Here is a 24,716-nt window from a genome sequence, read left to right as displayed (position 1 = left end):
CTGCCTATGATGATGATGATAACAGACTTAGAAAGGTACCTGGACACAATAGTAGATACAATACCTTCAATCCTTCAATGCAGTGAAACAAGTAAAAATCTGAATAAAATGCTATGATGAATATCCAGACAATAAATTATCTGGGTAAAACGGCACTGTGTGATATCAATAACAAACACATTCACATATTTGTATGAATGAGGCTCGGGAGTTTAAATACCTTGGGGCTCAAACTTAGGCCAGCAAGTGCATTTTGTACTCATTCCAACCCCCGCTCCCCCAAAACCCATTTGGGATTTTGAGTTGTTCAAAATACCATTAAATGTTATGGTGTAATGTTAATGTACGAGAGTGATAAGTGTTTATGGGGCAAATGATCTGTCCTCATGCTTGTCTTTCTTATGTTCTTCTTATCACACCTGTCTGTATTGGTATCATGTTCTATTTATGCAAGTTGCAATTTTTTTTTGTTTTAATTGTTGGTTTAAAAAAGAAAAAAAAGAAATAGAGGATAACCTTACAATTGTGCATGTCATTGATATTTTCACTGTTTATTTCAGCATTTCATTGTTGATATCACTTTTCTCTTTCCTTTCTGTAATTTTTGAAAAAAAAGGAGTCAGAACAGCAGTGTGGTACTAAATCATGTGGTGCATCACACGATTGTTGAAAGTTTTCTTGTAAAAAAAGCAGGGTACCACTGTTGCCCATAAATTATCCTGAGAGAAGATGTGCTGTATACAAATGACCATAGTCCATTCATGCATGGGCTCAATTTTCCCCAGTGATTTGCGCCGTTTTTTTGGAGCAGGCTGCTTTTTTTGGCCTAACTTAAAAATCCACAGTATCCCCAATCAATTTGCACCAGCGTAACCAGCCACCTATGCCAATTCTGGCCATTTAGTGAACTTTGGCCAGCTGATAGTTACTCCATTTCTGCTTAGGCCAACATATGTGGCATCTCCAGGACACCCTTGCGGAGAGTTAAAGAAATCAGCGCAGGTAAGTAAATCGGAGGCCATTCGGCCTGGGCTAGAGACGTGAAGCAGAGTGGACCGGACCAGGAAGGCACTCACTCGGGGCCAGGAGAGGGTCGGCGGGGGAGGAAGCAGACGGACCGGCAAGCCCTTCGGCCTGGGCTAAGGACGGGGAGTGGAGCGAACCGGGAAGGCACTCACCTGGGGCCAGGGTCGGAGACAGCCGATCAGAAGGTTTGGTGCTCGGGGACGGGGAGGGGGAGGGAGAGAGAGGTCACAAGACTCAAAGGGGGAGGGGGGGCAGGGTGAGAGAGGTCACAAGACCTTTGTGTGTGGTCCATCCATACAGACCTTGGGGAGAGAGAGAACTGTGCTGTGCTTTCCTGCCATTTTGAGCTTCTTTGAAAGTTTAACTTTAAGTATGGGGGCAATACTGACAATGCCATAACTTGTGCGAGCGTTCTGCATCATGGTGCTACGTAGGGAACAATTGATTAGAGCTCATCGCATCAGGAACATCAGAGCATGTAGGGTGCTGGGCAGGAGGCCTTACCTACCTCGGGTATATCGAGACAGGCGTTCGTACCTGCACCTGAGTGGTGCAGACTGTGTCAGAAGGCTGCATTTCCACAAAGAAGTTTTCCGTGAGATCTGTGAGTTGGTGAAACCAGACCTGCAGCCGAGAAGCGTCAGGAGGACTGCTTTGTCAGTTGAAGTGAAGGTTACGGCTGCACTTTCATTCTATGCCTCCAGATCGTTTCAAGCTACAACTGGGGATGTGTGCGCCATCTCTCAGCATGCAACACATGTCTCCATTCGCCAGGTCATTGCTGCACTGTATGCGCGGAGGAATGACTTCATCAAGTTCCCCATGACCACCCAAGCAATCCACGACAGGGCTGTGGGCTTCTCAAAGATTGCTGGCCTCCCAAAGGTACAGGGCTGCATTGATTGTACCCACATCGCCTTGCAAGCACCTTTGCAGGATTCTGATATGTACAGGAATAGAAAAGGCTTCCACTCCATTAATGTGCAGCTCATGTGTGACAAACATGCATCGCATCATGTCAGTCGATGCAAGATACCTTGGCAGCACCCATGATGCCTTCATCCTATGCGATAGCATTATATCTGCCATGTTTGAGCAGCAGCCAAAAGGGCAGAGCTGGCTACTGGGAGACAAAGGATATGGTCTCGCCACCTGGCTCATGAAGCCCCTATGTGTAACCCGGACTGAAGCTGACCGTCAATACAGCATGTCGCACATTGCGACGTGCAGCTTGATTGAGAGGACCATTGGCATATTGAAACAGCGTTTCGGATGACTGGACCATTCCGGAGGCTACTTGCTGTATTCCCCTGAGACTGTTGGTCAGTTCATTGTTGTGCGCTGCATGCTGCATAACTTAGTCATCATGAGGCAGCAGTACCTGGTAGTGGAAGATCCACCTACGGTGAGAGTGGCTGTTGATAATGTTGTGGAAGATGCAGGTGATGAGCAGGAGGAGGAGTCCCACAACCTCATCACTCACCCCACTAATGGTGTCTAGGAGTGATTGGGTAAGGTCAATGCTCTCCGCACTCAATGACATCTCAGGAGAGTGTGATCAAGCTCTCCTTTCCCTCACCCTTGGTCTGCCTCACTGCACCCCAACAATGGAACCCGTAGCCTGGGACGGTGGGGCCTTGGGTGTGCCTTGCTGCACCCTAACAATGGAACCTGTAGCCTGGGAAGGTGGGGCCCTGGGTATGCCTTGCTGTACCCCACTACTGGGACCCGCAACCTCTGAAGGTGCAAAACCATGGAAAGTCCTACCAACACTCAAACCACTAGTCACGGAAGGGGCTGTCAACTCCATGAGTGGCACCCCCTCCAAAGTCAGTACAACAGTGGGAGCTTCATCCAGTTCCATCCCCTCCCCCTCACCCCCATGGATGGATTGGAAGATGTTCTCCTCTTCAGGCTCGTCCGCTTATGAATCTTCTTCTGTATCTTCAGGATTGACCTCAAGTTCTGCAAAATATAACAGAACAATCAAATGGTTAGCAGCAGAGGATGGGGCAGGATGGGTGGCATGAGTCGGCTCAGACATTGCAGGCCAGGCAGCAGGTTGATTTGAAGGGCCACAATGAATTTGCAAGACTTACCCTCTCTCTTGAGTGTGGGCCCAGCTTGTGCAGTACTGATTGTTTTTCTCCAGGCAGGACCCATCAAAGCAGCGACCCTCTCTTCCAAGGGTATCAGTGGGTGCAGATTTGCCAGGCCTCCTCCTGTTTGAATTCTTTCCCTTTTATTGTGTGCCACTTTCCTCTGCAAAGATGAAAATGCAACTTTTTAGAGAAGGTGTCTTTCTGCAGTGTGGGACATATACAGCTGGTCACATTTACAATTGCATTAAATAAATGAAAATATTACTTACACTAACTACTTGATCAAGGTCCTGCCATTTCTTTTTACATGGGCTTCCAGATCTCTTGGTGTTTACCACTGCACAGTAATCTTCTGCAACTTGGTTCCAATGTTTCTTCATTTCTTTTGGTAGAACTTTTATGTGACCCCTGCTGGTATCCTGCTCATGCCGTCTGTTCTCAATCACAATAACTAGTGTCTCCACTTCTTCCAGCAAGAAATTCTTGGTCCTTGATCCGCGTTGCATTTTGTACTGCTGCAGCTGCTCACAGACACACAAGGCACTTTTTCAAATGCTCTCAGACACACTCCTTCTGCATGCAGCTGCAATTTTTCAATGCTCTAACACACACACAGCACTCCTTCTGTCACACACACAACTGGCTCTTTAAAAATGGGCGATTGCCAATACTGAGCTGTACTGCGCATGCGCGTCCTTTGCAGCGACGTCAAAAATGTAAGTTTTTTTCCCCGTGCATGCGCAGAAGACCCAGCTGCGTTTTTCGGTGCAGACAGCATGTTCCACCCACCTCCTGCGCCCCCCCCCCGCCCCCGCCGAGGTGACTGGCCACACTGTGCGGCTCCAGATTGCAGTATTAAGATCGGGGAAAGTTTGGACATGTTTTACTGGCGCATTTCTGGACCTAAAAACTCAGCGTAACTCTAGCAATACGCCAGAAAATGGGCTTGGGCAAAATTGAGCCCATAGTCACTTAAAACAATTATTTCACCTTGCTTCCAGAACATTTTAAAAATATATACTCAGTGGTATTGTGGCCTGTCCCTGAAGCCAGGAGGGTACTCAGGGATTCCAGGAGCAGGCTGAAGATATGCAAGTTGGCTCCAATATTTGCTTTCTGACCCCCCTCTCCAGAAGCCTGTACTGCAATTGGGATTTTCTGATTGCCAATCTCCATTGAGAGCCAAAACATTTCAATCACCAAGGCCAGTGAGGTAGCTGTGGGCCTGAGAGATCTACGCTACCGCTAAATGTCCAGGCTCTACCACTCAGTGCAATGCCCTACCAAGAGGTAGGTCAGACCCAGTGCTGCCCCTGGGATGCGAGGAATTGGCGATCCTGGGGCTGGACAGATGTAATGCATTTTGGGTATACTGCTCCTGTTTAGTGCCCAGGAAAAGAGGACCCAGGAAAATTGTCCATAAAGTGACAACAATGCTCTGGGGGAGAATAGGGGAATTAATTTCAGTTTGAACTGCAACCTTTGTGATATTGTATAATACAAAGAAAAGGTTGATTCATTTCCCTGACCAGAAAACAGTAATACCATATTTTTGGAATCATAAATTGTTTGCTGGAGATCTGCCATGTCATGTCTATCTGAAAAAATCCATCTGTGTTATGTATACTGTAGATCTATTATTAGGTACCTCTCATTGCTTGGAGCCAGGATTGGCATCCTTCCCGGTCCTGATGCTGATACCAGTGTTTCACACAATTATGATGGACCTTCTTTCTTTCTTTGGGTCACTTTTTGATTTAAAGAGGGTGCAATTGGTCATTATCAGTAGTGCAAAACAGACTCATAGCGAATCAGCAGCATATTTTACACTACACCCAATTTTTAAATCAGTGGAAAAGAAAATCGGGCAGGTGTAAAAGGGGTTGCCAATTTGCTATGAACCTGTTATGCGCTACTGGCAGAGACTAATTTCACCTCCAAATCATTTTGCCCAGACTATTTGTATCTATTAAGTGAATTCTCCTTAGTTCAGAATGGACATTTTATTGTTCATATCCAAAAATACACCTCGTCACCCTGCCACATGTGTTGTATAACTGCACGAGCTGATGCAGGAGAACGACGCGGCAGCGAAGAGGGCGACTGGATGGGATGTCTCAAGGTCCAGGACGGTGATTGGAGCGTGGGCAGCTACAGCAGGAGCGACGAGGTTGGGGTGCAGGAGTGGCGAGTGATCGTGCAGCGACGCGTTTGGGCCCAGGAGAGGCGTGAGTTTGGGGCCAGAAGAGGCGAGGTCCCAGGGGCAGCATGGGTCTGTGCACACTGGGTCCGTGCAGCAGAGATGGTCTCCAATTGTCTTGGTCAATCCTTGCCACTGGACCAAGACCTAGCTCTGTCAAGCCTGTGAGGTGGCTGGTGTGCAATGGCCACCATACGTTAAAAAAATTCAACGCACAGGCATCTTCCACCCTCAGGATGTAACTTGGGACCTGGAATATTAGGTCCTTCATTGAAACACCTGTGAACTCATCACTTTTTGACCTGGAAGCAAGTCATCCTCGATACGAGGGACCGCCTATGATGATGTATAACGTGTCAAAAGTCATAATTCCCTTGCAGAACGAGGATGCCTCAGCATCCCACTGCCCAACATAACCATCCACAGGGACTACACACTGTCCAAATCTCACCCAAATGTCCTGCCAAGCAAACTCCTAAATCCTCCATCTCAGTTTGACCAAAGGAATTACCTCAGCTCAAAGCATAGTGCAACAAAAATTTACAAAATCCTCAATGTATAAATCTGCAGATATTAGTTAATCAGTAACACATCAGAGCCTAAGGAAGCATATCAATTTCAATTACGTAAAAAAAAATTGTAAAATCGAAACACTCGAAATACTTCATTACAATTAAACAGATGCAAACATTTATACAATGGAAAATTTCTAGTAATAGTTCATTGTGAACTCTTGAATAAATGTTCCCAGCAGTGAATGTAATGCTGTGCAATGCCAGTTATTTACTTCAGTGGGATCTGATTTTATGTGACACAAGCTTACCTTCTGCACAATATCCCATACATCCCTGTGTAGGTTGCAGTAGGTACAGAAAAAAGTCACCACAGTTTCGAACACTGACTGGAATTCGGAAGAGACAGCAATCCTTCGTTGTACTAAAGAAAAATTGCCATGTTGCACAAGCAGTCAAATGTTTAACCTCTCCAGGATGTGGCAGAGATTCAGTCTCTCTCAGAGACAACCAGACAGGGGCTTGAGTACCACAGTGATTCATCTAAGGGGGAAAATATATAAGATTAAAGGCAACAAGCAACTACTTTTCTACCACAATGGATATAACTGTTTTGCAAATAAAATAAATCTGTAATTTGGATATAACACAGCGAGGAACTGGCTCAATCCTGCTGATAAAAAATGAAAAGTATTTCATTTGTCTGTCAGGTTTCACTTATGAATATTTGCTACTGTAGTTATTTTACTTCTTGATCAAAAAAGGACCTGTCCTCTACACATCATCTAGAGTGTATGTTTTCCAACCTTCCTTAAAGGATATAAGATAAGAACATAAGAAATGGGAGCAGGAGTAGGCCTTTTGGACCCTCGAGCCTGCTCTGCCATTCAATAAGATCATGGCTGATCTGATCATAGACTCAGCTCCACTTCGCTGCTCGCTCCCCACAACCCTTCACTCCGTTATCGCTCAAAAATCTGTCTATCGCCACCTTAAATATATTCAATGACCCAGCCTCCACAGCTCTCTGCGGTAGAGCATTCCATAGATTTACAACCCTCTGAGAGAAGAAATTCCTCCTTATCTCAGTTTTAAATGGGCGGCCCCTTATTCATAGAAAATAGGTGCAGGAGTAGGCCATTCGGCCCTTCGAGCCTGCACCACCATTCAATAAGATCATGGCTGATCATTCCCTCAGTATCCCTTTCCTGCTTTCTCTCCATACCCTTTGATCCCCTTTGCCGTAAGAGCCATATATAACTCCCTCTTGAACATATCCAATGAACTGGCATTAACGACTCTCTGCGGCAGGGAATTCTACAGGTTAACAACTCTCTGAGTGAAGAAGTTTCTTTTCATCTCAGTCCTAAATGGCCTACCCTTTATCCTAAGACTGTGTCGCCTGGTTCTGGATTTCCCCAACATCGGGAACATTCTACCCACATCTAACCTGTCCTGTCCCATCAGAATCTTATATGTTTCTATGAGATCCCCTCTCATCCTTCTAAACTCCAATGTATAAAGGCCCAGTTGATCCAGTCTCTCCTCATATGTCAGTCCAGCCATCCCGGGAATCAGTCTGGTGAAACTTTGTTGCACTCCCTCAATAGCAAGAATGTCCTTCCTCAGTTTAGGAAACTGAACACAATATTCCAGGTGAGGCCTCATCAAGGCCCTGTACAACTGCAGTAAGACCTCCATGCTCCTATACTCAAATCCCCTAGCTATGAAAACCAACATACCATTTGCCTTCTTCACCGCCTGCTGTACCTGTATGCCAACTTTCAATGACTCTTGAACCATGACTCCCAGGTCTCGTTGCACCTCCCCTTTTCCTAATCTGCCGCCATTCAGATAATATTCTGTCCGTGTTTTTGCCCCCAAAGTGGATAACCTCACATTTATCCACATTATACTGCATCTGCCATGCATTTGCCCACTCACCAAACCTGTCCAAGTCACCCTGCAGCCTCCTAGCGTCCCCCTCACAGCTCACACCGCCACCCAGTTTAGTGTCATTCTGAGACTATGTCCCCTAGTTTTAGTTTCCCTGATGAGTGGAAATATCCTCTCTGCATCCACCTTGTCAAGCCCCCTCATTATCTTATATGTTTCAATAAGATCACCTCTCATTCGTCTGAACTCCAATGTGTATAGGTCCAACTTACTCAACCTATCTTCATAAGTCAACCCGCTCATCTCTGGAATCAACCTAGTGAACTTTCTCTGCAAGTATATCCTTCCTTAAATACGGAGGTCAAAACTGTACGCAGTACTCTAGGTGTGGCCTCACCAATACCCTGTACAGTTGTAGCATGACTTCTGTGCTTTTATACTCTATTCCCCTTGCAATAAAGGGCAACATTCCATTTGTCTTCCTGATTACTTGCTGTATCTGCATACTAACTTTTTGTGTTTCATGCACAAAGACTCCTAGGTCCCTCTGTACTGCAGCACTTTGCAATGTTTCTCCATTTAAATTATAATTTGCTTTTTTCTTTTACTGCCAAAATGGATAACCTCACATTTTCCCACATTATACTCTATCTGCCAAATTTTTGCTCACTCAATTAGCCTGTCTATATCCCATTGTAGATTTTTTGTGTCCTCCTCACAATTTGCTTTCCAACCCGTCTTTGTGTCATCAGCAAACTTGGCTACGTTACACTCGGTCCCTTCATCCAAGTCATTTATATAGACCGTAAAAAGTTGAGAACCCAGCACCGATCCCTGCGGCACCCCACGAGTCATTGTTTGCCAACCAGAACATAACCCATTTATCCCGACTCTCTGTTTTCTTTTAGTTAGCCAATCCTTTATCCATGCTAATATATTACCCCCAACTACGTGAACTTTTATCTTGTGCAGTAACCTTTTATAGAAACATAGAAATTAACAGCGCAGAAGGAGGCCATTTCAGCCCATCATGTCCACGCCGGCTGACAAAGAGCTGCACAGCCCTTGGTCAGCAGCCCTGAAGCTTACATATAAACCTATGAACAATGACGGAAAGGCAAGAGCACCCAGCCCAACCAGTCCGCATCACACAACTGAAACATTCTACACTCCACCCCAACCGGAGCCATGTGATCTCCTGGGAGAGGCAAAAACCAGAAAAAAACCTAGGCCAATTTAAGGAGAAAAAATCTGGGAAAATTCCTCTCCGACCCATCCAGGCGATTGAAACTAGTCCAGATCATCACCCTGGCCGTATTCGATTCCCTGCAGTACTTACCATTATATGTGTGCCGTCCAACAAAAGGTCATCCTGTCTAATCCCAATTACAGCTCTAGGTCCGTAACCCTGCAGGTTACGGCACGTTAAATGCCCATCCAACCATCTCTTAAAAGCGGTGAGGGATTTTGCATCCACCACTCCTCCAGGCAGCAAGTTCCAGATCCCCACAACCCTCTGCGTAAAGAAGCGCCCCCTCAAATCCCCTCTAAACCTTCCACCAATCACCCTAAAACTATGGCCCCTCATAATAGATCTCTCCATCAATGGAAATAGGCTTTGACAAACCGCTATGTCCAGGCCCCTCAATATTTTGTACACCTCAATGAGTTCTCCTCTCAACCTCCTCTGTTCCAATGAGAACAAACCCAGCCTATCCAATCTGTCCTCAAAACTAAGATTCTCCATTCCAGGCAGTATCCTAGTAAATCTCCTCTGCACCCTCTCTTGTGCAATCACGTCATTCCAAAGTACTCCAGCTGTGCCCTAACCAAAGTATTATACAATTTAAGCATAACCTCCCGGCTCTTATATTCGATGCCTCGGCCAATAAAGGCAATCATTTCGTATACCTTCTTAACCACCTTATCCACCTGGCCTGCTACTTTCAGGGATCTGTGGACAAGCACTCCAAGGTTCCTTTGTTCATCTACACTATTAAGTGGCCTACTGCTTAATGTGTATACCCTTTCCTTATTAGCCCTCCCAAAGTGCATCACCTCACACTTCTCTGAATTAAATTCCATTTGCCACTGCTCCGCCCACCTGACCAGTAGATTGATATATACCACAAAAAGCCTGCAGCCCATGACTTTCCTCTTCATTATCAACCAAACAGACAATTTTAGTGTCGGCATCAAACTCCTAATAATATTCCCTATACTCAAATCTAAATCATTGATATATACCACAAAAAGCAAGGGACCCTGTACTGAGCCCTGCGGAACCCCACTGGAAACATCCTTCCAATCACAAAACATCCATCAACCATTAACCTTTGCTTCCTACCTCCAAGCCAATTTTGGATCCAACTTGACACATTGCCCTGGATCCAATGGGCTTTCACCTTCGTGACCAGTCTACCATGTGGGACCTTATCAAAAGCCTTGCTAAAGTCCATATACACTACATTGTATGCACTACCCTCATCGACCCTCTTGGTTACCTCCTCAAAAAATTCAATCAGGTTAGTCAAACATGATCTTTCCTTAACAAATCCGTGCTGACTGTCCCTAATTAATCCTTGCCTTTCCAAATGTAGATTTATCCTGTCTTTCAGGATTTTTTCCAATAATTTTCCCACCACTGAGGTTAGGCTGACAGGCTTGTAATTACTCGGCCTATCCCTTTCTCCCTTCTTAAACAACATTAGCAGTCCTCCAATCCTCTGGCACCATGCCCAGATCCAAAGAGGACTGGAAAATGATGATCAAGGCCTCTGCTATTTCCTCTTTTACGTCACTCAACAGCCTGGAATGCATTTCACCCGGGCCTGGGGACTTATCTACTTTCAAAGCTGCTAAACCCCTTAATACTTCCTCTCTCACTATATTTATTTCATCCAGAATATCATACTCCTCCTCGATAGCAGTATCTGCATTGCCCCTTTCCTTTGTGAAAATAGATGCAAAGTCTTCATTCAGAACCTTACCAACATCTTCCGCCTCCACACAAAGATTACCCTCATGGTCCATAATAGGCCCTACCCTTTCTTTAGTTACCCTCTTACTCTTAATATATTTATAGAACATCTTAGGGTTTCCTTAATTTTACTAGCCAGGAATTTCTTGTGCTCTCTCTTAGCATTCCTAATATCCTTTTTAATTTTGCCTCTTAACTTTCTATATTCCTCTAAAGATTCCATAGTATTTAGCGGTTGGTGTATGACATAAGTGTCCCTTTTTTTCTTTATCCTCCCCTGTAAGTCCCTAGACATCCAGGGGGCTCTGGAATTATTATTCCCGAACTTTTTCCTTAAGGGCACATGTTTGGCCTGAGCCTTCCGGATCTTCTCCTTGAATGCCTCCCACTGTTCCGACACTGATTTACCCACAAGTAGCTGTTTCCAGTCCACTATGGCCAAATCACTCCTTAACTTAGCAAAATTAACTTTTCCCAATTTGGGACTTTTATTCCAGGCCTATCCTTGTCCTTATCCATAACTAACTTGAATCTGACTGAATTATGATCACTGGCACCCAAGTGCTCTCCCTCTAATACCCCTTCAACCTACCCAGCTTCATTCCCCAAAACTAAATTCAAGATCGCCCCCTCTCGTGTTGGGCTTGCTACATACTGACTAAAAAGGAACTCCGCACCCTCTATACCCTTCACACTATATTTGTCCCTATCAATATTTGGATAGTTAAAATCCCCTACAATTACTACCCTGTGGTTTTTGGACTTAACAGCAATTTTGCCTACATATTTGCTCCTCTATCTCCGTCCCACTGTTTGGGGGTCTATAATACACCTCATGTGGCCTTCTGGAAATCCAAATACGCAACACCCACTGGTTCCCCCTTATCCACCCTGCTCGTTACATCCTCAAAGATCTCCAGCAAATTTGTCAAACATGATTTCCCTTTCATAAAACCATGCTGACTCTGCTTAATTTAATTATGCTTCACCAAATGTCCTGTGACTGCTTCCTTAATAATGGACTCCAGCATTTTCCCAACGATAGATGTTAGGCTAACTGGTCTATAGTTTCCTGCTTTTTGTCTGCCTTCTTTTTTAAAATAGGGGCGTTACATTTCCGGTTTTCCAATCCACTGGGACCACCCCAGAATTCAGGGAGTTTTGGTAGATTACAACCAATGCATCCACTATCTCTGCAGCCACTTCTTTTAAGATCCAAGGATGTAAACCATTAGGTCCAGGGGACTTGTCCCATTATTAGGCCAATTATTTTACTGAGTACTACTTCATTAGTGATAGTGATTGTATTAAGTTCCACCCTCCCTATAGCCCCTTGATTATCCACTATTGGAATGTTTTTAGTGTCTTCCACCGTTGTTGTCAATGGCAAGGCAGGCATTTATTGACCATCCCTAATTGCCCTTGAGAAGGTGGTGGTGAGCTGCAGTCCATGTGGTGAAGGTATGCCCACAGTGCTGGTTTTGTTGTAGTGGTGTGGTACAACTGAATGGCTTGCTAGGCCATTTCAGAGGGCAGTTAAGAGTCAATCACTGTGGGTCTGGAGTCATATATATGTCAGACAGTGTAAGGATGGCAGATTTCCTTCCCTAAAGGACATGAGTGAACCAGTTGGGGTTGTCTGACAATCCAATAATATCATAGTTACCATTTCAGATACTAGCTTTATAATTTCAGATTTATTTAATTAACTGAATTTAAATTCCCCAGCTGCCATGGTTGGATTTGAACTCGCATCCCAGATTATTATGTCAGGCTTCTGGATTACTAGTCCAGTAACATAACCACTATGCTACTGTACCCCACCTTGGCTCCATATCCCTTAACAAAAATCTATTGATCTCAGTCTTGAAAATTTAAATTAACCCAGCATCCACAGCTTTATGAGCGAGAATTCCAGATTGCCACTACTCTTTGGGGCCGAAACTCCACCTTCTGATGAGGCCACTAGCCGTCTGAAAGTGGCGGCCATGTGGCAGCACAGAATGGCCACCGACTCTCCGTGGAGGGGCTGCCATTTTGGAAATTGCCCTCATTTACTTTTGGAATGGTGTCTGGGACCATTCCGCCCGTTTTCCCGGTACAGCGTGCATACGCCGACCCCTTACCAACCAGCGGGGACCCCCTCGCGAAATTGTCCCTCAGGAAATTGCCCATTTTCCAGTATTGCCCCGTGGGAGCGGCCCCGCCGTTGATTGGTGCCCCCGACAGCTTTTGCTGTTGGTACACTCTCTGTGGCATGGCGGCCCGGCCGCCTCTAAAGGGGGGGGCGCACTGCTGTGGCTGCCATGTTACATTTTTTTGTCGGCCGACTGCCAGGTCGGTCCAACAATTATGGTTGTAGGTTTGGCCTGGCCGCCAACAAGCAGCCTGGTACTCCCTCTTGGGTGCCAGGCTGCTGGCCCGGCTGAAACTCTTCCTGGTGGCCCAGTGTTTGGCACTAAAGTGGCTGCAGAGTTCACAGCGGCCTTCCCCTTTAACTGAAGGCAAGAGGCGTTGTGACGCACTGATGACTGACGGCCTTGGATAATCCGCCTCGCTTCCCACTTCCACCCCACTAGTGACGACCACTCTGCCCCACCCCCTCTTCCGTCCAATGATGAGGCCACTTCCGCGCCGCTTGAAAAAATAACCCAAACTGCTGAATTTTGATGGTTAAGCTGTCCCAATGCATGGGGCGGCCAGAACACATCGAAACCGGTAGATGTGCCTCGTTTCGGGCAGTGGGCAATTTTGGCCCTTTGTGTGAAAAAGTGTTTCCTGATTTCATTCCTAAAAGACCTAGCTCTAATTTCATGATTATATCCACTTGTTTTGGATTTTTCTACCAGAGGATATAGTTCATCAGTACCTATGCTATCACAACCATTATCATTTAAAACACATTGGGCCAGAAATTGCGGTCGAAGGCTTCCTGTGGGCAGAGTTCTTTTTACGTAAGCACCTGGTGGTCCCGGCAGAATGTAGACTTGCGCTCTGAGGCCTAGCTGCGCGGTCCAGTGTAAGGGCCCACGTATTCCAGGAGCGTATGTGCATTCTGGGATCATGTGGGTCGGACCAACCAATGAAAATGGTATATCCCCTGTTGTATATGTAAACTTGTATATACTCTGTACAGCCACCAGAGGGTTCAACCCCTGGAGTCCCAAGGGATCCCATAATCCCTTTGGAGCATAGGTACTTAAGGCGGCCTCACAGGTTGGAGAGGCACACTGGAGACCTGCAATAAAAATTAAGGTCACACTTTTCTTTGAGCTCACAGTATCTAGTCAGACTCTTTATTCATACATAACAACTGGTGACGAGATACAGACAACGAACCCCACCGCAACAATGCAGAGAACAGTGGGCATCCTGGAGAAGTTTTCAGAGGGAGATGATTGGGAAACCTTCGTGGAGCAACTCGGCCAATACTTCGTGGCCAATGAGCTGGACGGAGAAGCGAATGCTGCGAAACGAAGGGAGATTCTCCTCACCATCTGTGGGGCACCAACGTATGGTCTCATGAAAAATCTGCTTGCTCCAGCGAAATCTACAGGGAGATTATACGATGATTTGTGCACACTTTTTCCAGGGGCATCTGGACCCGAAGGAAAGTGTTCTGATGGCGAGGTACTGGTTCCACACCTACAAAAGGTCTGAAGGCCAGGAAGTGCCGAGTTATGTCGCCGAGCTAAAATGCCTTGCAGGACATTGTGAATTTGAAGGACATTTGGAGCACATGCTCAGAGACTTTTTCGTACTTGGCATTGGCCATGAAATGATACTTTGCAAACATTTGACTGTTGAGACCCCAACCTTGAATAAGGCCATAGCGATAGCCCAGGTGTTCATTGCCACCAGTGACAATACTAAGAAAATCTCTCAGCACACGAGTGCTACTATAAGTACTGTGAACAAAGTGATGTTGTTTTCAAATTGTGACATACAGGGCAGGCCCCACATGCCTGCAGCTGCACATCCGCAGATATCTCAGAATCCACCATCAAGGGTGATGAATGCAAAGCCATTAACACCTTGTTGGCGCTGCGGGAGTGATCATCGTTTCCATTCATGCCGCTTCAAAGGGTACATTTGCAAGGGCTGTGGAACAATGGGACACCTCCAATATATGTGCAGGCGAGCTGCAAATCTTGTTAATCCTGCAAACTACCATATTGCAGAGCAGGACAGATCCACGGTAGATCACGATGAAGCAGAGCCTGAGACCGAGGAGGCAGAGGTATATGGGGTGCACACATTTACCACAAAGTGTCCCCCGATAATGCTGAAGGTTCAACTAAATTGACTCCTGGTGTCAATGGAACAGGACACGGGCACGAGTCAGTCCATTATGAGCATAAATACTTTCAAAAAATTGGGGTGCAGCAAGGCCTCAAGACCAGTCTTGACTCCAATTCACAGAAAACTGAGAATTTAGACAAAGGAACTGATTCCGGTAATCGGCAGTGCTACTTTAAAAGTCTCCTACGATGGAGCGGTGCACAAATTATCACTTTGGGTGGTATCGGGCAATGGTCCCACACTGCTCAGCAGGAGCTGGCTGGGAAAGATATGCTGGAACTGGGACAACGTCCGAGTGCTCTCGTCTGCTGGCGACACTTCGTGTGCCCAGGTCTGAAACAAGTTCTCTTCGCTGTTCGAACCAGGCATCGGGAAGTTCCACGGAGCAAAAGTGCAGATCCACCTAATTCCGGGGGCACGACCCATCCATCACAAGGCGAGAGCAGTACCGTACATAATGAGAGAAAGGTTAGAGATCGAGCTAGACAGGCTGCAATGAGAGGGCATCATTTCGCTGATCGAATTCAAGGAGTGGGCCAGTCCAAACGTTCCTGCCCTGAAGGGAGACGGCACCGTCAGAATCTGTGGTGATTGCAAAGTAGCTATCAATCATTTCTCCCTGCAGGACCAATACCCACTACCAAAGGCTGACGACCTTTTTGCTATGCTGGCATGAGGAAAGACGTTCACGAAGCTGGACTTAACCTCGATCTACATGACGCAGGAACTGGAGGAATCATCGAACGCCCTCACCTGCATCAATACGCACAAAGGTCTCTTCATTTATAACAGATGCCCATTTGGAATTCGATCAGCGGCGGCGATATTGCAGAGAAACATGGAAAGCTTACTGAAATCGGTCCCACGCATGGTGGTCTTCCAGGACGATATCTTGGATACAGGTCGGGACACAAGTGAGCATCTGCAGAACCTGGAGGAGATTCTTAGTCGACTCAACCTGGCGCCTGAAGTGGAGTTCCTGGGGAGAAGAATCATGGTGGATGGCATCAGGCCAACCGATTCGAAAATGGAGGCAATCGAGAACGCACCGAGGCCATAGAACGTGATGGAGCTGCGGTCGTTTCTAGGACTCCTGAACTATTTTGGTAACTTCTTACCGGGTCTCAGCACACTGTTAGAACCACTACACGCCTTAATGCTAAAAGCAGATGAATGGGTATGGGGCAAAAGCCAAGAAAATGTCTTTGTAAAAGCTAGAAAATTGTTATGCTCAAACAAATAGCTTGTGTTGTATGATCCATGTAAGCGTTTGGTACAAGCATGTGATGCATCGTCGTTAGGCGTTGGGTGTGTATTGCAACAAGCTAATGATTTTAGGAAATTGCAACTGGTTGCTTATGCATCCAGGAGTCTGTCTAAGGCTGAGAGAGCCTACAGCATGATTGAAAAACAAGCATTAGCATGTGTCTATGGGGGTAAAGAAAATGCATCAATATCTGTTTGGGCTAAAATTTGAATTGGAAACTGACCATAAGCCACTGCAACATATCCCTGTTTTCCGAGAGTAAAGGGATAAATACTAATGCATCGGCCCGCATCCAGAGATGGGCGCTCACGTTGTCCGCATACAACTACGCCATCCGCCACAGGCCAGGCACAGAAAACTGTGCCGATGCTCTCTGTAGGCTGCCATTGCCCACCACGAGGGTGTAAATGGCACAGCCCGCAGATTAAGTCATGGTTATGGAAGCATTTGAGAATGAGCAGCCACCCGTAACAGCCAGACAGATTGTAACCTGAACGAGCTAGGACCCTTTACTTTCCCAAGTAAAAAACTGCATGCTTCACAGGAGCTGGTCCAGTGTCCCAGTGGAAATGCAGGAAGAGATAAAGCCGTTCCAGCGGCGCAAAGATGAGAGAGATGTCTATACAGGCAGACTGCCTTCTGTTGGGAAATTGGGTAGTGGTTCCCAAGAAAGGAAGAGACACCTTCATCAGTGAACCTCCACAATACCCATCCAGGCATCGTAATGATGAAAGTGATAGCCAGATCACACGTGTGGTGGCCCGGTATTGATGCAGACTTAAGAGTCCTGCGTGCACAGATGTAACACATGCTCGCAGTTAAGTAATGTACCCAGTAAGGCGCCTCCAAACCGTGGTCTCGGGTCCATGTCAACTATGCAGACCCGTTCTTGGGTAAAATGTTCCTTGTGGTTGTAGATGCGTACTCCAAATGGATTGATTGTGAGATAATGTCGGCAAGTACGTCTGCTGACACCACAGAAAGCCTGTGGGCCATGTTTGCTACGCACGGACTACCCGATGTCCTTGTGAGCGGCAACTGGCCATGTTTTACCATTGCCGAGTTCAAAGAATTCATGACTCACAACGGGATCAAACATGTCACATCTGCCCCGTTCAAACCAGCATCCAATTGTCAGGCAGAGAGAGCAGTGCAAACTATCAAGCAGGGCTAGAAGAGGGTAACTGAAGGCTCACTGCAGACTCGCCTATCCCGAGTTCTGCTCAGTTACCGCACGAGACCCCACTCGCTAACGGGGATTCCACCTGCTGAACTGCTCATGAAAAGAGCACTTAAGACAAGGCTCTCGTTAGTTCACTCTGATCTACATGAACAGGTAGAGAGCAGGCGGCTTCAACAAAGTACATATTACGGCAGCACAAATGTGTCACACAAAATTGAAATCAATCATCCGGTATTTGCATTGAATTATGGACAAGGTCTCAGGTGGCTTCCTGGCACTGTTGTGGCAAAGTGGGGAGCAGGGTGTTTTGGGTCAAACTTTCAAATGGACTCATTCACCGGAAACACTTGGACCAAATCAAACTCAGATTCACTGACTATCCTGAGCAGCCCCCTTTGGACCCTACCTTCTTTGACACCCCCCCCAACATACACACCAGTGGCAACCGACATCATCTGCTGCAGCCCAGCAGGACTCACCACACCAGGCAGCCCAGCAATGCCAGCTGCACAGCAGCCCAACCCAATAGATGATTCACTGATACCAGCATCTGCACCGAGACGATCAACCAGGCAAAGAAAGGCCCCAGATCGTCTCACCTTGTAAATATTTACACTGTTGACTTTGGCGGGGAAGTGTTGTTATATATGTAAACTTGAATATGCTTTGTATAGCCACCAGAGGGCTGAACCCCTGGAATCCCGAGGGATCCCATAATCCCTTGGGAGCACAGATACTTAAGGAGGCCTCACAGGTTGGAGACGCATTCTGGAGACCTGCAATAAAAGACTAAGGTCACACTTTACTTTGAGTTCACAGTATCCAGTCAGACTCTTTATTCATACATGACATCCCCATTCACAGATCTTGATCATCATTTCTATGACCTAGCCTCCACAGCTCTCTGGGTCAGAGAATTCCATAAATTTTCAACCCTCTGAGAGAAGAAATTCCGCCTCATCTCAGTTTTAAATGGGCGGCCCGTTATTCTGAGACTATGTCCCCTTGTTTTAGTTTCCCCGATGAGTGGAGGTATCCTCTCTGCATCCAATTGTCGAGGCCCCTCATTACCTTACATGTTTCGATAAGATCACCTCTCATTCTTCTGAACTCCAATATGTATAGGCCCAACCTACTCAACCTATATTCATAAGTCAACCCCCTCATCTCCGGAATCAACCTGGTGAACTTGCTCTGAACAGCCTCCAATTCAAATATATCCTTCCTCAACTGTACGCAGTACTCTCTTGGTGCGGTCTCACCAATACTCTGTACAATTGTAGCAGGACTTCTCTGCTTTTATATTCCATCCTCCTTGCAATAAAGGTCAATATTCTATTTGCCTTCTTGATTACTTGCTGTACCTGCATGCTAACATTTTGTGTTTCATGCACAAGTACCCCCAGGTCCCTCTTTACTGCAGCATTTTGCAATTTTTCTCCATTTAAATTATAATTTTCTTTTCTATTTTTTCTGCAAAAAATCTGCAAAAGGACATAGACAGGCTAAGTGAGTGGGCAAACATTTGGCAGATGGAGTCTAATGTTGGAAAGTGTGAGGTCATGCACTTTTGCAGAAAAAAAATCAAAGAGCAAGTTATTATTTAAATGGAGAAAGATTGCAAAGTGCTGCAGTACAGCAGGACCTGGGGGTACTTGTGCATGAAACACAAAAGGTTAGTATGCAGATATAGCAAGTGATGGAAGGCCAATGGAATCTTGGCGTTTATTGCAAAGGGGATGGAGTATAAAAGCAGGGAAGTCTTGCTACAGTTATACAAGGGTATTGGTGAGGCCACACCTGTAACACTGCGATCTGTGGAATTCGCTGCCTCAGAAAGCTGTGGAAGCTGGGACGTTGAATAAATTTAAGACAGAGATAGACATTTTCGTAACCGATAAGGGAATAAGGATTTATGGGAGCGGGCAGGAAAGTGGGCCTGAGTTCATGATCGGATCAGCCAAGATCGTATTAAATGGCGGAGCAGGCTCGAGGGGCCATACGTCCTACTCTTGCTCCTATTTCTTATGTTCTTATGTTCCTATGTTCATTATCATACTGGAATATTGTCAACTCAGCAGGCAACATGGTAAGTCATTCATAAAATTTTACTTACTGAAAATGCTCCAGGGAAATGGGTTCTCAGATTCATCTCTTATAATCCTGCCTAAAAGTAGACATTTAATGGGCCAATATTTTACACTTCCAAAAGTGCGTATCAGTATTTCGGACCAAATCTTCCAACTCTGGAACATTTTGGAGTTTTATGAGATCAATTAGTTGGGATTACAAAAAAGTCAAAAATTTCTTGATTGCAAGTAATATTCCAATAATTGGCCACAAAACAACAGTGACTATGGGCTAGAAATTCGCCACCATAACGATCGATTTAGCTCCATTTTTGCCGTCTACATCTTTTTTTTGATGCTAAATAAATTTAACGACATTATGCTAGTTTCGCCAATGGAGTAATGCCGTCGTTAAAAAATAAGGGCCAATTTTTTTAGAATCATTTTGTGATTCAATCAGCGTCAAAACCAATGATATCGTCATTTTTGAGAGTTTCCTCAATAAGAACATTTTTAAGGACAGTGATAAGTAACGATTTGAAAAACCTTGCCTTATCTGTCGAGTCCCATCGAAATCAGCGTTAATGGTGCCATCTTGGGAAACATGGCTTTTTTGGAGGTGTTTATAATGTGTTGTGAGGGACATTTGAGGACATTTAAGGGCATTTAAGGACAGTTAAAGAATGGAGGCTATTCTGTCTTTGCCATATGTGGCGAGTGCTTATGATATCCTGGATTATCATCGAAGAAGGCTTATTCGACAGCATGATCAGCGTAATCAAAGAGTTCACAGAATTAGGGGGAGGAGGCCTTACCCCCAACAAATTTACAGGGAGAGGCACTCATACCTGCACCTGACTGAGGCACAGTGCATTAGAAGGCTGTGCAGTCGAAAAGAGGTGGTCACAGAGGTATGCCAGCTCATAAAGGCAGACAGTCTACAAGAGGTAGGAGGACTGCACTGACCGTCGAGGTCAAGGTGACTGCGGCACTTACCTTCTATGCCTCCGGCTCCTTTCAGGCATCAGCTGTGGACATATGCTGCATCTTGCAGTACGCTATACATAGCGAATGGTGACTGCTGCACTGTTTGCAGGCAGGGACAACTTCATCAACTTCCCAATGACAAGGGAGGCACAGAATGAGACGGCTGTAGGTTTCGCATGAATTGCTGGCTTCCCCAAGGTACAGGCTGCCATTGACTGTATGCACATCGCCCTGCGAGCACCTTTAGAGAATCCAGAGCATTATCGAAACCGAAAAGGATTCCACTCGCTGAACGTACTGATTGTCTGCGACCATTCTCAATGTATCATGGCAGTAGATGCAAAATATCTAGGGAGCATCCATGCTGCTTTCATCTTGTGTGAGAGCAGTGTGTCACAGATGTTTGATTAGCAGCCAGAAGGGCAGACCTGGATGCTGGGGGACAAAGGTTATGAGCTCGCCACCTGGCTAATGACCCCCCTCCGCAACATGCAGACAGAAGTTGAGCGTCGCTACAATATCTGCCATATAGCCACACACAACATCATCGAGAAGACAATTGGAGTGCTGAAGCAGCGCTTCCGATGACTGCACCACAATGGAGGCAACCTACAATACTCCCCTGAGCAGGTCAGTGAGTTCACTGTGTTGTGCTGCATGCTACACAACTTAGCCATCATGAGGGAACAGGATTTGCCAATGGGGATTGCAGAACCACCTCAGGAGAGAGGGGAGGAAGAGGAGGCGAAGGCAGAGGAGGAGGGTGAGGAACCTGTAAAATCCTGACCCTGTAGAATAGACTTACACGAGGCACATGCTGAAGTCAAGGTCACTCTCGACCTGCCCTTTATTTCACAGCTTTCGAGTGTCACACTTGCCTGAGACCTGCCTTTATATACCTGTGTGGAACAGGTATGCAGTGTCTCCTGCAAGTGCACCCCTGGTGGTAACGTAGGCTTGTGGTTACAGGTCATATCTAGTTACAGTCGGGTATAGCATGGTAAGATACAGTTATATACAGTAGTGTGAGATACATGACATCACTCTCCCCCAAGGTCTTATTGTCTTTATAGATTCAGTCTCTCAGGTGGTCGACGCTCTCGCGTGGAGCGTCTTAGTTGTGGTTCAGTTGTTTGCCTTGGTGCCTGTTTTTCTTTTGGTGTGATTGCTGGTATCTCGCCTGGGCTGTCTGTTGAGACTGCCTTTTCCTCAGGTTGTTCCCTCTGTCTGTCCACCAGGTGTGGTGTGAGTTCCACATTGGAGTCTGCCTCTGGTTCTGCAGTGTTGTTGGTGAATTTATTTTTTACTTGGTCTACATGCCTCCGGCAGGTTTGGCCATTGTCCATTTGTACAACCAGTAGCCAGTTTCTTTCCTTGCCTGTTACTGTCCCTGCAAGCCATTTGGGACCCGTGCCATAGTTTAGCACAAACATTTTGTCCCCTATCTCATTCCACCGCCCCCTCGAATTTCGGTCATGGCGAGAGGCCTATAAAAGGCACAGCAGGGAGTCCGGGGCCCAGCGTCGAGGAGGTGCGTGGAGAGGCATGGCTTGTGCAGCTACAGGGAGAAGGCAAAAAATAAGTAGAAAGAAATAGGAAGGTGACATCACAGCCAAGGGGGTAAGTGATTGGCTGCTGATTGATGAGTAGTTTTTCTTTTTTCTCTTCTATAACAGCGAGTAAACGTTAGCATTGTTGTTGCCAATTTAAGTGTATCTAAGGGTTAAGTCATGGCAGGAGAGTTCGGTCATGTGATATGCTCCTCCTGTACCATGTGGGAACTCAGGGACACTTCCGGTGTCCCTGATGACTACGTGTGCGGGAAGTGTATCCACCTCCAGCTCCTGACGGTCCATGTTGTGGAATTGGAGCTGAGGGTGGATTTACTCTGAAGCATCCACGATGCTGAGAATGACGTGAGTAGCACGTGTAGCGAGTTGGTCTTACCGCAGGTGAAGGGTCCACAGTCAGATAGGGAATGGAAGACCAGCAGGAAGAGTAGTGCAAGGAAGGTAGTGCAGGGGTCCCCTGCGGTCATCCCCCTGCAAAACAGATACACCGCTTTGAGTACTGTTGAGGGGGATGACTCATCAGGGGAGGGCAACAGCAGCCAAGTTCATGGCACCGTGGCTGGCTCTGCTGCACAGGAGGGCAGGAAAAAGAGTTGGAGAGCGATAGTGATAGGGGATTCAATTGTAAGGGGAATAGACAGGCATTTCTGCGGCCACAACCGAGACTCCAGGATGGTATGTTGCCTCCATGGTGCAAGGGTCAAGAATGTCTCGGAGCGGGTGCAGGACATTCTGAAAAGGGAGGGTGAACAGCCAATTGTCGTGGTGCACATTGGTACCAACGATATAGGTAAAAAACGGGATGAGGTCCTACGAGACTAATTTAAGGAGCTAGGAGTTAAATTAAAAAGTAGGACCTCAAAAGTAGTAATCTCGGGATTGCTACCAGTGCCACAAGCTAGCCAGAGTAGGAATCGCAGGATAGCGCAGATGAATACGTGGCTTGAGCAGTGGTGCAGCAGGGAGGGATTCAAATTCCTGGGGCATTGGAACCGGTTCTGGGGGAGGTGGGACCAGTACAAACCAGATGGTCTGCACCTGGGCAGGACCGGAACCAATGTCCTAGGGGGAGTGTTTGCTAGTGCTGTTGGGGAGGAGTTAAACTAATATGGCAGGGGGGTGGGAACCAATGCAGGGAGACAGAGGGAAACAAAATGGAGACAAAAGCAAAAGTCAGAAAGGAGATGAGTAAAAGTGGAGGGCAGAGAAACACAAGGCAAAAAACAAAAAGGGCCACTGTACAGCAAAATTCTAAAGGGTCAAAGTGCAATAAAAAGGCAAGCATGAAAGCTCGGTGCCTCAAATCAAGGAGTATTCGGAACCCAGGAGGGGGCTCTGAGCTAGTTAGAGTGGGTGAGAGCTCAGATGAACAGGACCCCAAGAAAGAATGCAAAAGGCAAGAGGCAACAGAGCAGAGTAACACTGGGGTAAGTGTAAACCACAAGGTGATAGGAAGGGACAATATGTATGAATATAAACGGGCTTCAGGAGGGGTCAAAACTAAAAATCATGGTTTAAAAACTAGTATTAAAACACTCTACCTAAATGCACGCAGCATTCGAAATAAAGTAAATGAGTTGACGGCACAAATCATTACAAATGGGTATGATTTGGTGGCCATTACAGAAACGTGGTTGCAGGGTGGCCAAGAAAGGGAATTAAACATACAGGGGTATCTGACAATTCGGAAAGATAGACAAGAAGGGAAAGGAGGTGGGGTAGCTCTGTTAATAAAGGATGATATCAGGGCAGTTGTGAGAGACGATATTGGCTCCAATTAACAAAATGTTGAATTATTGTGGGTGGAGATTAGAGATAGTAAGGGCGTAGTTTATAGGCCACCAAATAATAACTTCACGGTGGGGCAGGCAATAATCAAGGGAATAATGGAGGCATGTGAAAAAGGAACAGCAGTAATCATGGGGGATTTTAACCTACATATCGATTGGTCAAATCAAATCGCACAGGGTAGCCTTGTGGAGGAATTCATAGAATGCATACAGGATTGTTTCTTAGAACAGTATGTTACAGAACCGACAAGGGAGCAAGCTATCTTAGATCTGGTCCTGTGTAATGAGACAGGAATAATAAACGATCTCCTAGTAAAAGATGCTCTCGGAATGAGTGACCACAATATGGTTGAATTTGTAATACAGATTGAGGGTGAGGAATTAGTGTCTCAAACGAGCATACTATGCTTAAACAAAGGGGACTACAGTGGGATGAGGGCAGAGTTGGCTAAAGTAGACTGGAAACACAGATTAAATGGTGGCACAATTGAGGAATAGTGGAGGACTTTTAAGGAGCTCTTTCATAGTGCTCAACAAGAATATATTCCAGTGAAAAAGAAGGGCGGTGAAAGAAGGGATAACCAGCCGTGGATAACCAAGGAAATAAAGGAGAGTATCAAATTAAAAACCAATGTGTATAAGGTGGCCAAGGTTAGTGGGAAACTAGAAGATTGGGAAAATTTTAAACGACAGCAAAGAATGACTAAAAAAGCAATAAAGAAAGGCAAGATAGATTACGAAAGTAAACTTGCGCAAAACATAAAAACAGATAGTAAAAGCTTTTACTGATATATAAAACGGAAGAGAGTGACTCAAGTAAATGTTGGTCCC

The 24,716-nt window shown here is 46.0% G+C and overlaps 1 protein-coding gene across 1 annotated transcript in view; it reads right to left on the bottom strand.

Moving 5' to 3' along the window:
- vwde (von Willebrand factor D and EGF domains) overlaps positions 1 to 24,716 on the bottom strand; it is a 341,224-nt gene that overhangs the window by 304,760 nt on the left and 11,748 nt on the right. Inside the window, exon 3 of the mRNA XM_070880205.1 lies at positions 6,152 to 6,383. Coding sequence (XP_070736306.1) covers positions 6,152 to 6,383 — 232 coding nt within the window. The remainder of the gene's footprint in view (positions 1 to 6,151; positions 6,384 to 24,716) is intronic.

The sequence above is a fragment of the Pristiophorus japonicus genome, chromosome 5 (assembly GCF_044704955.1).
Source record: "Pristiophorus japonicus isolate sPriJap1 chromosome 5, sPriJap1.hap1, whole genome shotgun sequence".
Lineage (NCBI taxonomy): Eukaryota > Metazoa > Chordata > Chondrichthyes > Pristiophoridae > Pristiophorus > Pristiophorus japonicus.
This window is presented reverse-complemented; position numbering and strand designations above follow the sequence as displayed.